Below are 16,377 nucleotides of genomic sequence, written 5' to 3'. Positions count from 1 at the left end.
GCAATACGACAAAGGTTTTTACTCTCCACCTCTCTCTGCTCTTGCCAGGGAGAAGGCCAGAGTCCTTTTATCCTGGGACTGGCTCTGTCCTGCAAGCTTCCTTCTATCTTAGCCCATGTGGTTGAGTTAAGGAGGAGCTACACAGAACCTTTTCTCCTTAAGAGTGTCCTCCCTGCAGGGTCTAGAGAGTTCCAAGCTTAGCTCACCTGCCAACTCCCCTGGCTCTGCAAACAGGAAAAAGAAAGAGAGTTTCTTTGTTCCTGGGCTCGTTTTTCAATTAACTACACTAATAAACAGCAGTGACAAGAAATGCAATGTTGAGAAAATACATCAGTAGATAAAAGTGCACAATCTTGTTTTGAACTTTTTTTCAGTCTCCTTCTAAACTCTAGCACCTCAGTATGACAGGTAGCATTTACTGGTCCTCTCCGTAAGTATTTTCATTTGGAGAGAAGGTGGAAATCATGACTGATTCTCCAGATTTTAGCATATCACCTAATCACCTTTCCATTACAATTAAATGGATGATGCATTTTTCTGGGTAAATTTTACATAATTTCCTAAAGTACATTCACACAAAGAAAGTGAAAGGACTCCACCTAAATTTTTTTTTATGAGGGCAATGATGGAATTCACTCTAAAAGTCAATTAACTCTGATAAAAATGTCCATTTTTCAGTACATTAGTTAATGGGGAAGTAATACGGAAAAAATGATGGGATCAATACAAGCCAAGACAGCTTCTTATAAATATATTTCAGTAACATACTATCAGTGCCAGATCATCATACAAACTCCCAAACCAGCCTTACTGCAAGACAAGTCAAACCACAGTATGTAATTCCAGAAGGTGTCACTCAATTTGCCATCTGAGCTCTTTCTGTTTAATTCCAAGTTATCCTTTCATACCCAAGGTCACATGAGTAACATGACAGCTCAAAAACTAATACATAGAAAGGGTTATAAAAATGCTAACACGTCCAGAGGTGAGTGCAACTAACACTGACAGGCGCACAAGAGAATCATGAATGAATTATATAGATAAGGTTCTTAAATACCACAGTGATGAGCATGGAATAAATACTTAAATAGGTAAAAGGTGTTTTAAGTAATTGTTTTCCACAACAGTCCTGAAAATAGCTGCTTATAATTAATAACTGTTTTGGGGAAAAGCAATCCCTCACTTGCAGGAGTCAGAAAAAAATTCAAATATCTTTAAACTGTGATAAACAAGGAAAACCAAAATATGTGTTGGTGAAGACTGCAAAAGGTTTGAATGTTAGTTGACTGCATATGTATTACCTAGAATTGTTTCCCCCACACAGCTACATATCATTAAATCTTGGCTAAAGAGAGACACACAAATTCATTCTTGGATTAAAGTGAATATCTTGTATCCAGTCACTCCAGAAGGGATTTTATTTTGTAGAATACAAAAAAATTAATCAAAATGGTGTGTAAACATTTATATTCAGAAACTTTAACACTTGAACATTGCCCCTACTTCAGCACACAAGTTGCCTACTCAGCACAAATTAAAGTAGATCCCAGCAAAACATACAAACTAATTGACATTGGTTCATCTGTTTTACCAACATTAACAAAATGCATTGGAGTAAGATAGCTTAAAATGTTGTTTGCAGAACAGCAAGGAGTTCCAGCCTACTCAGATAAACGTAAGCTCCATTAGGTAAATAATAAGACATTAGTCAGAAGAAATGTCCCATCTGCCTTCTTTCATACCCTTTAAATTTTGGTATAAATAAATTAAATTCCAGAAACTGAAGCTATAGGATGACTATTAGTAATACTTAAAATGTATGGTACACCTCTCATCTTCACAGCACATTACAAACATAACTAACTAACCTACGTGACCTACCATGAGAAAAATTCAGTAAGTTTTATCTAATCTTAGGGTTTTCTCTAGCTCCTGTCACTATAGTATCTGAACACTTAAACCCATTTCACAGACAGCCTGCTCCCCTCCCACTCCTCCAAGCACCATCAGGATGGATGCCAGGCCCACTTCCATCTCTGGCATCTCTCTCTCCTTCCAGAGGATCAGTGGGGAGAGGTTAATGTGGTTTCTGTCCTCTCTCTTCTAGGGCAGGGGGAGGTTTGGAATGCTCCACCCTTTTCTCTATCCCTATCTATTTTCCTTTATCCCCTTTAACCATCTCCTCTGTCCCCTGTCCAAATCTGTGCACTCTACCATGTATCAACTGTGCCCCTCAAACCACTTGTCTCTCTTACCTGTGCCAGACCCCATGCCTGTCTCCACAGATATTACCCACTCTGTTCACTGCACTGAGACTACAGTAGAAAGAAGTACCGGAGACAGCAGACAAAGGGTGCAGCTTCTCCACCTGGCCTCCTGCCTTCTCACATGCAGCCCTCATGCAGCACTACAGCCTTTGGGAAAGAGGTGCAGCTATCATATTCCCCAGGACTTTAGTAAAGACAGCCCCAGCTAAAACAGGGTTGTTGGAGGTAGGTGTACATATGGGGAAACTGAGACAGTGAGTTCAGGGATTTCCCCAAGGCCACAGAATGAATCCGTTTCAGAGCAAGAACTGGAATTCAGGAGTTTGTCTTCTCTAGTTCTGTGTTCAAAACATGCCTCCCTCTTTAAAGGCATGACCCATTTAAAACTGCAATTTATGTAGGCAATTTATTTCATTGGGCCCTCAACCTCATGGCATTTTCTTTAGGACAATAGTACTGTTCTTTAACTTTAGTATTTACTGTAGCATCAATAAAAAAAACTGTATGCTATTACATATCTAACTATTCTTCAGACAAAGAAGAGAGGAAGGCTGTAGCTCATTTGCTGGTTTTTCTGTTTCATTTTTGGTTTTTTGGAGGGGAAGTGGCATAGACAATAATATAGCTGTAAGTAACTCAGAACTGCCTTCTTTGGAAAATAATCAGTCTTCAGTACACAAAAACCTTGCAGGCGAACAATACCTTCTACTGACCTAGATTACTGCGTTTCACTGACACCAGAAAGGCATCTCCAATATAATACATATTAAAGCGAAAAATGTAACAGTAGTCTGAAAATTGTATTTAGATCTAAAACTTTTTTCCCCCAATTAAAAATCATATACGTATCATGTACAGACAGAGAAGAAGCAACAGATTAAACTTCAACATCAGTAAGCCATGCCAGCCTGGAGAACCATAAATTGCAACATAGAACTGTGTGGCTTGTTTTATTAAATGCTATAATAATATTATAATAGTGGTTATAACCTACTAACATGCCAATAGCCTTCTGAAGCAGAGAGGATTTCTTATTCTTTTTAAATGAATTGACATTTTTGGAAAATTTGTCTGGAGTTCCAGTACAAGTAACTATAGATTTTCCCATGTTTTCCATTTCCTGCCTAACAGAAGACCAAGAAACAGTATTTTTCAGTTTGCAAAAGCTCTGGTATTTCATGCATGCTTTAAAACTGTTATACAAATATAATGCAAGAACAGTTAACAACATGCACTGTTTTCTCTATTTTTATTTATATAAGAACATAAGAATGGCCACACAGGATATTCTGACAGTGGACAGTGCCAGATGCTACAGAGGGAATGAAGCAAAGACAACAACAAATCAAGAGATCCATCCTCTGTCATCTAGTTCCAGCTTCTGGCAGTCCGAGGTTTAGAGACACCTGGAGCAGGGGGTTGCTTCCCTGAGCACCTTGGCTAATAGCCATTGATGGACCTATCCACTATGAATTTATCTAATTCTTTTTTAAAACCGTTTCTATTTTTGGTCTTCACAACACATGGCAATGAGTTCCACAGGTTGACTGTACATTGTGCAAATAAGTACTTTCTTATGTTTGTTTTAAACCTGCCGCCTATTAATTTCATTGAATGATCTCGGTTCTTGTGTTATCTGAAGGGGTAAATAACACTTCCCTATTCACTTTCTCCACACCAGTCATGATTTTATAGATTTCTATCATACCCACCCCACCCCCCACGTACACTCATCTCTTTTCTAAGAAGAATAGTCCCAGTCTTTTTAATCTATCCATGCCCGGAAGCTGTTCCATACCCCTAAAATCATTTTTGTTGCCCTTCTCTGTACCTTTTCCAATTCTAATGTGTCTTTTTTGAGATGGGGCAACCAGAACTGCACACAGCATTCAAGGTGTGGGCAAACCAGAGATTTATATAGTGGTATTATATTCTCTCTCTTATTAACTATCCCTTTCCTAATGGTTCCTAACGTTCGGTTAGCTTTTTTTTTTACTGGAGCTGCACATTGAGCAGAACTTTTCTGAGAACTATCCATGACGACTCCAAGATTCCTTTCTTGAGTGATAACAGCTAATTTAGACCCCATCCATTTTTTATATATAGTTGGAATTATTTTTCCCAAAGTGTATTACTTTGCACTTATCAACACTGAATTTCATCTGCCATTTTGTTGTCCAGTTTTGTGAGATCCCTTTGTAACTCTTCGCAGTCAGCTTTGTACTTAACTATCTTGAGTAAATTTGTATCATCTGTAAATTTTACCTCACTGTATACCTCTTTTTCAAGATCATTTATGAATACATCCAACAGCACAGGTTTCAGTACAGATCCTTAGGAGACCCCACTATTTACCTCTTTACATTGTAAAAACTTACAGTATATTCCTACCCTTTGCTTCCTATCTTTTAATCAGTTACCAATCTATGAGAGGTCCTTCCCTCTTCCCTTTTTATTATTGGGTTTTCTGTTTTTGTAGCCTCTCTAATATCCCTGAGCATTTCACAATCACCGTCATGCTGCTATAGTTTTATTGTTCAAGCATGTAATTTCTATTCATAGAGACTTTATGGCTCATTTTGATTCATTTAAGATTTTTACTCTATGCTTTCTTTCACATACAGTGCCACTCCCCCACCAGCACACCCTACTCTGTCATTCCTATATATTTTGTACCCTGATATTACTGTGTCCCATTGATTATCATCATTCCACCAAATTTCTATGATACCTATTATATCAATATCCTCATTTAATAGCAGGAGCTCAACTTCTCCCATCTTAGTATTAGTCTCCTAGCATTTGTATATGAACACTTAGAAAATTTTTCAATATTTAGTTGTCTCCCTTCATTGAATGGGACTCTTTTTCATTTGGCTGTTTCTCTTCAGTTACAACCTGTATTTCATCAACTTCTATCTTCTCCTCTTTACTAGGACAGAGAGTATCCCCTTTAACAAACGGTGTGCTCCTCTACACCTGTTTCCCACATGCCTTTGTTTCAAATATGAGGACTTTAAATATCCGATATAACAGGTAAAGTTGTAACTTGGTATTTCCCTAATGTATCTTGTTTTACAATTAATATTGGAACATTAAAGCAGTAACATACATTTCCTTAACATTCCATCAACTTGTATTTGTATCTTATTTGTATGGCATGAACAAATACAAACAAATGTCATTATTATAAATAATTATCTAATTATTTTGTTTCCATTAGCTTTGAATAATTATGTAACTGCTGTTGAAAGGTGTGCAATACCCTGAGATATGTTTTATTTGGCTAATACTGCTTCCAAGTCTTTTTCCAGATTAATTAAAAAATGAAGCAAAATGTTCAACGAGCCAGGCTTTAATTCTGACATTTTTTATTATCTTGTAAAACGAGGAGTGCAATTCATGACTGTGGCCTCTAGTCACAGGAACTGGGATTCACACTCAGCTACAATCCTTAAGATTTCTCTATAGCAGATATTCTTATTATTCTTGATTCAAATAGTATTTGGAAGATTTCAGACACTTTGAATTGATTACAAACACCCTGAAGCCATTTTACCTTCTTATACAATACATGAACATGGTATTACACCTTCAGTACATAGCATGGAAGTCACTGTATTTCAATGACTGCTTTTTCCATGGACAAAGAATACTCAAAATGGATTGAATGAACCAAGACCTCCTAACCAAAAATTAGAACCAAATTCCGGACTAAGAGAGAGAAACTCCACTAACTTTTCAACGACTCAGCTTACCGCACATTTGAATTTAACCTCCCCAGAGTTATGTTAAACTCAAGTCTTCTACATGGTGGTTCATTTTACTATCTTTTGAACCACTGAGCTACTAAATATATAGATTCTTAAAAATCAGTATTAAAAAATCAGGGCCTTATTAATTACCACCATGAATGTAAGTTTTGCATTAAAAGTGAAGACCTAGCTGAACATTTTAAATTCTTATTGATGTTTTTATTACTTTCATTACAGTAAATGTCTATGTATAGGCTACGTGAAACAATGGATCATTTTCAGGCCTTTTACCTCTTGAAACCCACTCATCAATCTCATTCACAATTATAGTCAATAGTGCCTAAAATCAAGAAGTTCTGCTAACAGAAAATATTCTCAAGGTCTTCTTCCAATTCCAAGTATTTAACCCTGTACTCTTCCTGGATTACATTGTTGCAACCCCTCCTCCTCCCATGTTTGCTTTTGAAGTGAATTCACTTATCATCTCATTAGCTAATGTAACATATACACAATTTGTAGATGCTGCTGTTGTCAGTACAGAATATCTCAGTCTGGAAAGTGGCTCCACATTACATAGTTATCAAAGCATCCTAAACAATGCTCTTATAATCTATACTTTTTAATAGTGGAGAGATCATATAAAATACTGTACAACATTAATGACCTTTTGCTGAACAAAATACACACATTTGATTCAGTATATTACACAAATGCTGTATGTGAACAGAATGTAAAATATATGCAACATATGCAAAATTTCAGACTAAAATAGTAGAAACAAGGTGGGAGAGGCAATATCTTTTATTGGACCAATTTCTGTTGATTAGAGAGAGGCTTTTGAGCTACACTGCATAGCTCAAAAGTTTGTCTCTCTCACAAACAGAACTTGGTCCAATAAAAGATATTACCTCTCCCACCTTGTCTCTATAATATCCTTGATGTAGCTACAACACTATAGCTGCATAGACTAAAACAGTGACACGAAACTGCTTTTTTGTAAAATATATTAGTGATTCTAAATTATGAAACATTCCCACTCTGGGAGCATATTTAATTTATCACAAAATATTGCCAACATTTAAAAAAAACATTACAGATTAAAGTTTAATTTGCTCATTTAGTTCAGCCCTCTTATTGATCTTTGTCCTCTTTTGAACAGGCACATTACCCCTCAAATCTGTGGCATGTTTTCCAAGATACATATAAAATTCTAAAAGGGAGCAGAATCGCTGTATGTGACTTGAATAAGGGGATTTCCAAGCTGCCTCTATGACTAAAATGCATAGGGTTTTAGAAGAACAGAAATAAATTCTGTCTCCCCCTTCCAAACATAATTCTCGATTTATATGGCCTCATATAAACCTACATAAAAATATCTCCTGAAAAATAAAGATTTTTAACATACAATATACACATTAAGTCATATCTAAAATCTACTACAACAAATAATACATGTACTGCAAGTGTTATAACATGCTAGTAAATGCACAATATGGAATAGTACTGCACTGACAGGATGATGTACAAGATGACTTAATTGTTCTTCTCCCTCTTCATCTTCTCTTTTTCCTAAGCTTATCATTAAGGAATAACCAAAGGAGACATTTAATTCAGGCATTATTTTTGTAGTATTACTTACCAATTTAGCTACTTTTCCATAATCAATCCATCTGATTGTGGCAAAGTTTGTTGATTCTGCGCAGTTGAAACCATGGTTAAATCCCGCATGGTATCCATATGGGAAGGTTATCATAAATTCCCCTGCCTCCTGTGTGATCTACATAACAAGAAAAAAACACAAATAACCTATTTAAAAAGACCTTCTCTTATTAAAGAAATGAAAATTATATTTGCTGATGTCAAAATAGATATTTGCACATAGCATCCAATTTGGATTAAATATAGGCAGACCTGAGGAGACATTACTGACTACATTTTGAAATAACAAACTTCTGGCCCATCAGTATCCCCACATTAGAGTAGGCCACAAATTCAGAAAGTGTTCACAAGGGAGCAAATCATGTTCCCTCTTCTACAAAACCAGACGACCCCTATTAACAATACATGGGGGGGGGGCAATGAGTAGAGAGCATAAGATTTGAAGTGGGCAGACAAGGCAGGATGGCAGCCAGTGGGCCAAATATCTGCTGCTACCTTCCCCAATAGAGGAGACATACTGTAATGGTTGGGAAGGCTACTTCATCCACAGGCCTTAAGTAGGTTTCAGAGTAACAGCCGTGTTAGTCTGTATTTGCAAAAAGAAAAGGAGTACTTGTGGCACCTTAGAGACGAACCAATTTATTTGAGCATAAGCTTTTGTGAGCTACAGCTCACTTCACCTTAAGTAGCTTCTCTGGAATGGTGCCACAGATGCTCCATGTAATTGAGCTAGGTTAGAGGGGGATTTCTTTTCCCTGCCCTTTCCCATCCCCACACAACTTTTCAGTGCCTGACCCATTTAATGCTAATTAGGTTTCATAGGTGTCACTGACAACCTATTCTGAAGACAGTGGGACTATACATGTATAAATGAGGAGCTAATTTAGTTTTCACACCTTCTATTACTGAATAATACAAGAATAGGTGCCATTTCTTCAAAGTCTGTTTCAAGGAAGCAGAACCACACTTTTTGTGTAACATCACTACTACAACTTTACAATAACTAATAATGCTGAAGACACTTTGTATTCTAAATGATGTAATGACTGTCCTAAACTTTGTGACATTAAAATCTCCTTCTTAACACTCCATTAACACTTATTTTACTGAGGGGTTTTGAACAGTATTAAGGATATTGAAAGGATGTTGCTACAGCACACTACTACAACTCTACTCAGGGGGTGTGGGGAATGGCTTAGCATGGAAAGCCTCAGGTCTGGGAAACGGTATTCAAATAGCACTGGGCAGTGAAGCTTTAACACCACTTGATGCAGTAAACAAGGATTTATCCAAAGGATCACTTTTCCTTACAAAATACAATGAAGAGTGATTCAGTGGAAAGAGACTGCAGCCCAGTGATTCAGTAGATTAAGTTATAGCTAGGGAAAAAAACAATGACACCACAAAAGATACAACTATATTTTGTACAGTATAGTCATTTTCATATGAACAGTTAAAGTTGAATGCCAGATAGTGAACAGCAAGCAATATAAATTTACAGAAAACAGTGGAATAAAGTTAGTGATACTGGGCAGGATTCTCTCTTGCTAGTGGAGTAATGTGCACCTGTATGTGCTGTTTGGGTCTGCTACACTCATGGGGAGATTCATCAACAGAGGACGGGCGGCAGAACCACTGCTTGCAATCCCCAAGAGTTCCCACCAATTAGGGACTGTTTTACTTTCCACTGGGAGCTCCACTGGACCCCAGCCATCAAAGGCTGCAGCAAGGATGAGCTTACTGGAGGCTGCTGAACAGATGGCCCAGCCACATCCTCTCTTCAACTGGCTGATAGGTGCTACTTCATGGCATTAGTGAGCAAAGCAGTGAACAAAAATCTATATACTCCATTTGACATGCCCCTTGACACTAAATTTAGGTCAGAAAATAGGCCCAGTGGAAAGAAGCTATTTGTTGTGAACAATACTTAAGGACAGATGTTTGGGTACCAAGCAGTGGTTATTGGTTAATGGAAGTCAAGAAGACCTTAGTGATCAGAGGGACATCTTCTGTGGGTCTAATAATGCTTTGCCTGAACAATACTCAGGTGAGAAATTCACAAAAATGAAAAGACACTATATTAAGGCAACATTGTGGTTGTGCTTTTAAATACAGTAAAAGACAGAATGTTCAAAGTTAGTTAACTTTTACATAGCCACCATAACTAGAGATCACACTACACTTCTGTAGAAATTTATATTACCTTTAATGTCTTAAGCTCTCAAGCATAATAATAACAGTTTTTGTATTTAATTTCTCATTTGGACCCCACAAATACACAAAACTCTGTTCTCACAATCATATGAATGTCGTGTGTGCATTCTCTGTATGCAACAAGAAACCCAAAGGAATGGCACTCCAGATATTGGCATGTTCTTGATATCACCACCATCTTTTGGGCCAGAATGGGCGGGGGGAGGGAGAAGATAGCAAAAAAACATTGAGATAAGATTAAAGAATGAAAAAAGTCATACTTTATATACAAATATATAAACCATCTTATGGTTCCAGCATAAATGTGAAGCAACTGGATGCTTTATATATGCATAAGCATGTGTGTAAATATATAGCACACAAACACACACAGCGACTCTAATTGGAGTTTTCAGATCGTGTTGCAGGGATGTATAAGAAAGAACATTCTCAGTGCCAGCAATTCCCAAATTTATCTTGTCATGCACCCCCCTACTGATGACAGTTTAGCAGGTGTTCTATTGCAATAAGCGGCAGTTCAGCTGTCACCTGGTAAGCGTAGGCTGGCTTATCAGTGTTCAGCACGTTTCCAGTTCTATCACAGCAAGCCACGAGAGATCACAGCCTGATTCTTTCTATTCACTTTCTCACTGATTCCCATTAATTAAAACTGCACTCGGGTACAGGCTGCTTCTTCCTAGCAGTAGGTGACAGAACTAAATTTATTCTATTTAACTATTTCTAACACATTTTTTAAAATAGAAAATGAGAAAGTCCAAGACACTGAAATAAAGTAACCGACCTTATTGCTCTGGACTCGCCTACCTACCCCAAACACAAGCCTGACAATGTTAAAAACAAATCTGCCAGCAAGTTATTAAACTTTATGCTTCCACCATCCCCATATGCTGAAAAATATACTGCTTAAATTAATGTTCATTAAATCCAAAACAACAGATCTAAATTCCGTGACTTTATCTGACACATTAGTGATAAATTACAAGGGTATGAAAAGAATCAGTAGTTACATTATTTCTCTTGACCTCACTTAATAATATCCCATAAATCTAAACTGAATGAGATAGGAGGCCCTACGTAGCCATACAGTCTAGAGCAGGGATGGGCAAACTACGGCTCGCGGGCTGGATCCGGCCCCTCAGGGCTTTGGATCCGGCCCGTGGGATTGCCCCCCGTGGTACCGCAGGCCCCATGCCACTCTCAGAAGAGGCCGGCACCACGTCTCTGGGGCCCCGGGGCCTGGGGGGCAGAGGGCTCCATGCGTTGCCTTTGCCTCCAGGCACCGCCCCCTGCAGCTCCCATTGGCTGGGAACAGGGAACCGTGGCCAATGGGAGCTTTGGGGGAGTGACCTGGAGGCGTGGCAAGGGCAGTACGCGGAGCCCTGTGCTCCCTCCTCCCCCAGGGGCCGCACAGGGAAGTGGTTCCGGCCGCTTCCCAGAGCGGCACGGCGCGGGGCCAGGACAGGCATGCAGGGAGCCTGCCCTGGCCCCGATGGGCGCCGCTCACACCCCGGAGCCGCTTTAGGTAAGCAGCACTGGGCCGGAGCCCGAACCCCTCCTGCACCCTGCCCCCCAAATTCCCTGCCCTAAGCCCCCTGTCTGCACCTCACACCCCTCCTGCACCCCAATTCCCTGCCCTCAGCCCCCTCAAATACCCCGCATCCCTCCTCTGCCCCAATCCCTTGCCCTGAGCCTGTTCCTGCACACCGCACCCCCTCCCACACCCCGCACTCCCTCCTGCACCCCAACCCCCCTGCCCCGGCCCTGCATACAATTTCCCCTCCCAGATGTGGCCCTTGGCCCAAAAAGTTTGCCTACCCCTGATCTAGAGAGTGAAAAATTGAGCAGCTGAGCATATATACATATCCTGCTACCTATATGTAAATAAATCACATATGTGAAAACAGAGACAACAATCATAAACAAAAACTGATGGGCTTATTCTGCAAGTGGATTTTGTGTGAGAAAAATATACAGGCTTATTGTTGGACTCCTCTATACACTTTAGAAAAACCTAGAGGTGGGAAATCAAGAATCTATAAAATGATCATAACTGTATAATGATCAGAGGCTGCTAAATTTAAATATCAGACAAACAAATGTCCAAGGGGAGCTAAGTCAGGCTCACCAAGCTGCTGAATGAATCTTGGCATAAGTTGATGCCACTGTAAAAAAACAATACACTTTCACTGCCTCACACCCACATGAAGTACACACCTAGTCACAAGTAAAAAAGCTCTTAGGTAGAGAAGAGCTAGGATCATGGGAAGAAAAAATCAAGTGGAGAGGAGGATACACAGAGTATTTTAAATGTTTTTCAAGCAGCTAAGCACTTAATCCTTCTCAAACCCAAAAGGAGATTTTTTTTTAATCAAGCCAAAGTTCTTTTTTTCACTTCTCCTGCTTTATATAAAATGTTCATACTGTATACCCTTTTTCACTCAGTCACTATCAACCAGCACAAAGCAAAAGAATAATATATGCACTAAATTTTGTAGAAAATAATCTGTCACCCAGAAAAGGAGCATCTGATTATTATTTTTTTCAGTATTTCTAACTACATCTACTAAGTTGCATTAAAAAGTTTCATAATAAATTTTCAAACATTTATTCCATCGTGTATTTTCATCTGAAATTTATTACCACAAAATGCCAATAAAAATTATACTGCACTACATACAAAGAAAACAATAAAGCATGATCCATACAAACATTTCTTTAAAAAGTTTGATCCCAACAAAACATGATCTATTACCACTATTTAAGAGTGGTATGAATTAATGTAGTAGCACCAATCTAAATAAATTTGTATTTACCAAATATCAAAAAATATTACATAATGGACTGTTGATGGCTTCAAAAATTAAGATATTACTAAATGAGTTTGGAACATAAAAGCTTTAACTTTTCCAAGCTGTTTCATATTAATATAATTATATTGCATTTCAACGGGATTTGGCAACCTAACTCCCCCTTAGGCTTCTTTGAAAATCTGAGACCAAACCAAGGAAACAACCCAACAGCCCAGAAGCTTGTTTTAACAACAGTAATTTGGAATCTCGGCCTGAATAAAAAGATACTGTTTTGCTTTGCCTTTGTAGCTACACATATCTGGATACTACGCACAGAGGCACGTCATTAAAATAAATTCTACTGTACCTTGTCAAAAGGAATTCCATATTTTTTCAATATTGAGGGAGAAATCAGTGTCATCTTGTGGCGAAGAAAAGCATCACACCCTTGAGAGCTGCTTGGGAAGAAGCCTAACAAGACAAAATAAGCAACGTCAGTTTTCTTCAATTAAAACAAGAACAGGAAACTTTAACAGTATTTTGTTTAAAGCACAATACACTATATATTTGCATACTTTTGTTGAAATTCCTTTCTCATCATTGTCAATTAACGGCGATATCTACATAAAAAACAAAGCTATATAAATTAGCCTGATTTTCAGATCTTATTTTTTGCTAGAATTTAGGTTTAAAATGAGAGAAAGAAATACTTCAATAATAATTTGGGCCTCGCTTGTTGGATTTTATGTTTTTACAGTGTTTCCAGTTTATTGAGGAAAGACAATTACTCCAAGGAATTAAAATATTAAAATAAAATATTTTTCCATCTCAAATAAGTTGACGCATCATTTCTTGAATCTTCAAGTCTTACTCCCTGATGTTGCTTTGTACAAGGCTAACCCTAATTTTTCAACTATATTTATATACAGCTTGGAGGTTATGGAAGCAGTAGTTCAAGCCATTTCTTTACCGTGATAATGGTTGATGCTCAATGGCTAGCTGAAGTGTTTCCTCCCAATCTGGCTGACAGCAAGCACTGAATATTTGTGCCACATGCCTCCCGATAGGGCAAATGTCATCAGCAAACAACTGATGTCATATGGTGGCTCAGCACATTGCAATATTTTGTTTAAAAATTAAGGTTAATTCAAACCTCACCCCCAAATATGAAATGTAGATAGATCAGATAGCAATGTTGCGCTAGAGTAGGGGTGGGCAAACTATGGCCTGGAGGCCACATCCAGCCCTTCAGACATTTTAATCTGGCCCTCGAGCTCCCGCTGGAGAGCGGGGTCTGGGGCTTGCACCGCTCCATGTGTTCCAGGGCTCAGTACGGCTCCCAGAAGCAAAGGCATGTCCCCCCTCTGGCTCTTACGCATTGGGGAAGCCAGGGGGCCCCACACATTCTCCCCACCCCAAGCACCATCCCCGCAGCTCCCATTGGCTGGGAACCACAGCCAATGGGAGCTGCAGGGGCGGCACCTGTGGATGGGGCAGCACAAAGCCGCCTGGTCGCACCTCCGCATAGGAGCCAGAAGAGGGACATGATGCTGCTTCCGAGAGCTGCTTGAGGTAAGCGCTGCCTGGAGCCTGCACCCCTGACCCCTTCCTGCGCCCCAACCCCCATCCCTGATCCCCTTCCCACCCTCCGAACCCCTCAGTCCCAGCCCGGAGCACTCTCCTGCACCCCCAACCCCTCATCCTTAGCCCCGTCCCAGAGCCCGCACCCCAAGTTGGAGCCCCCCTCACACCTCAACCCCCTGCCCCAGCCAGGAGCCTCCTCCTGCATCCTGAACTCCTCATTTATGGCCTCACCCCAGAGCCCACACCCCCACCAGACCCCTCACACCGTCCTGCACCCCAACCCCTAATTTCATGAACATTCATGGCTTGCCATACAATTTCCATACCCAGATGTGGCCCTTGGGCTAAAAAGTTTGCCCACCCCTGCTCTAGCAGGAGGAGAAAGAGGTTGGTTTCCATCACTAAAACCAAAGTCACCCTCCTTTCTCAAGGTCTGGGTTTTGTTCCAAGACACTCTACCTACTTCCTCTTTAATCTTAGACAAGTCACTTATCTCTCTGCACCTCACTTTCCCCACATGTAAAATGGAAAGTTCTTTGAGTTCTACGGACAGAGAGCTATTTAAATGTTAAATACCATCTTCATTGTTTATAATCATTGTTTATAATCAGTCTAGTTGTCCTGCTCAGTTCATTCAGCAATGGTAGAAACTGGTTTGTGACATCAAAATGTGACATAATGGAAATAAAATATAGTGCTACAAAGACTGGATTGTAACATTACCACGGAATGAACCAGGTGAGAGGAGTAGGCAAATTATAAAGAAGACAATTCTGTTTATCCCCTAGTTACTCAGTGATCAGCAATTACGAGAAAGTCTTTACAGCAGAAAAGTACATGGCACTAATGACTGAGAACTACTGAGGATCACTGAAATTCACATGTTAGCAATCAAAAAAAAGTATATTATTTTAAAATACCTAACGCGGATCATTTCAAAATCATTCATTTTGGCCATTTCAATTTAGTTTATTATTTATACTACCTTCATAATGGAGTATGTTTTGCAAAATTATTGATATCTTAGTAACATTAATTAATTGCACTTATATAGCATCTATCATACAACTATCCCAAAGCACTTTATAAAGATCTCCCTGTTTTTGCAGAAAGGGAAACAGGCACAGAAAAGTTACAGGACTTTCCAATGGTCACACAGCAAATTTTGGGGCCAACTCAGGAGCAGAATCCAGAAGTCCTACCTTCCACACATCTGCTTTAACCAAGAGACCGTTCCGTCTCATGTTAAGTATAGAAGATTTTACTAAGCACCCTACTATTAGATATAAGGTGAAATGTTTGCTGTTTTATGAAAATTAATGGGTTTGTTAACTAGGGAATCATGAATTAGGAAGGCTCCACTGCAAAGAAAAAAAGTATATGACAATGAAACAGGATGGAAGGGGTTGGTAAAATATTACAGTTTGTAAATTTTGTCATAATGTGGTACTTACATAAACGAATAAAAACCAATCTGTATTTTATTATATAACTGGCTTACAGGGACAAAACACATTTTCCCTTTGTCATATTCACATAACAAAAGTAATTGTCATTTTCCCCCACTGATAACCACATTCTGATCTGTTTTCTCTCATATACGAGCACATAAAGGAAACGATAGATAAGTGAGTTAGGACAAGTTACCATTTAATTACAAAAATCTGCTCACCACACCAGTGCATGAAAGACAAAGGAAAATGAATGCCAATAAAAGTCCATTTTATTCGTCTACTAAACTCCTATGTAACACTCCACATTTTTCTTTAAGGGACTATATCATTAATGAGAAGATTGTCAACAGATATGCCAATACTAAAAGCAGTTTATTTTAAATGAATCCATCAAACTTTTAAAATCTGTAGGTTTGTATTACATTACATGAATTACTTTTTAAATTAAAATCAATGATGAAAGAAGAATCTATTTAATTCTCTTTCTATATGGATTTGTAATCAGGGCCCAAACAAATGTGGTGACTGGCCATAAAGTAACTTAAATTGGAAAACCACTGAAGGAAGGTAATGTGCAGTGTATTACGGACTCTGTATCAGTTTATAAGTTATATTTATCATGAACCTCTAAAATTATGCCCTATGTCATTTCACC

The 16,377-nt window shown here is 38.9% G+C and overlaps 1 protein-coding gene across 15 annotated transcripts in view; it reads right to left on the bottom strand.

Annotated features, from left to right (window-relative positions):
* The window catches only part of KDM4C (lysine demethylase 4C), a 475,753-nt gene that overhangs the window by 351,819 nt on the left and 107,557 nt on the right, over window positions 1-16,377 (bottom strand). For all 15 annotated transcript variants that reach the window (XR_012668619.1, XR_012668620.1, XM_075128780.1 and 12 more), the window contains 2 exons: window positions 13,052-13,155; window positions 7,662-7,799 (listed from right to left, as the gene is read on the bottom strand). Coding sequence is in view for 13 of the 15 variants with exons in the window: in XM_075128780.1 (XP_074984881.1) it covers window positions 7,662-7,799; window positions 13,052-13,155 (242 nt within the window). In the remaining 2 variants the exon portion in view is untranslated. The remainder of the gene's footprint in view (window positions 1-7,661; window positions 7,800-13,051; window positions 13,156-16,377) is intronic.

The sequence above is a fragment of the Caretta caretta genome, chromosome 5 (genome assembly GCF_965140235.1).
Source record: "Caretta caretta isolate rCarCar2 chromosome 5, rCarCar1.hap1, whole genome shotgun sequence".
In the NCBI taxonomy this organism is placed as follows: Eukaryota; Metazoa; Chordata; order Testudines; family Cheloniidae; genus Caretta; species Caretta caretta.
The sequence above is the reverse complement of the archived record's forward strand: the minus strand, read 5'-3'. Positions and strand labels throughout refer to the sequence as shown.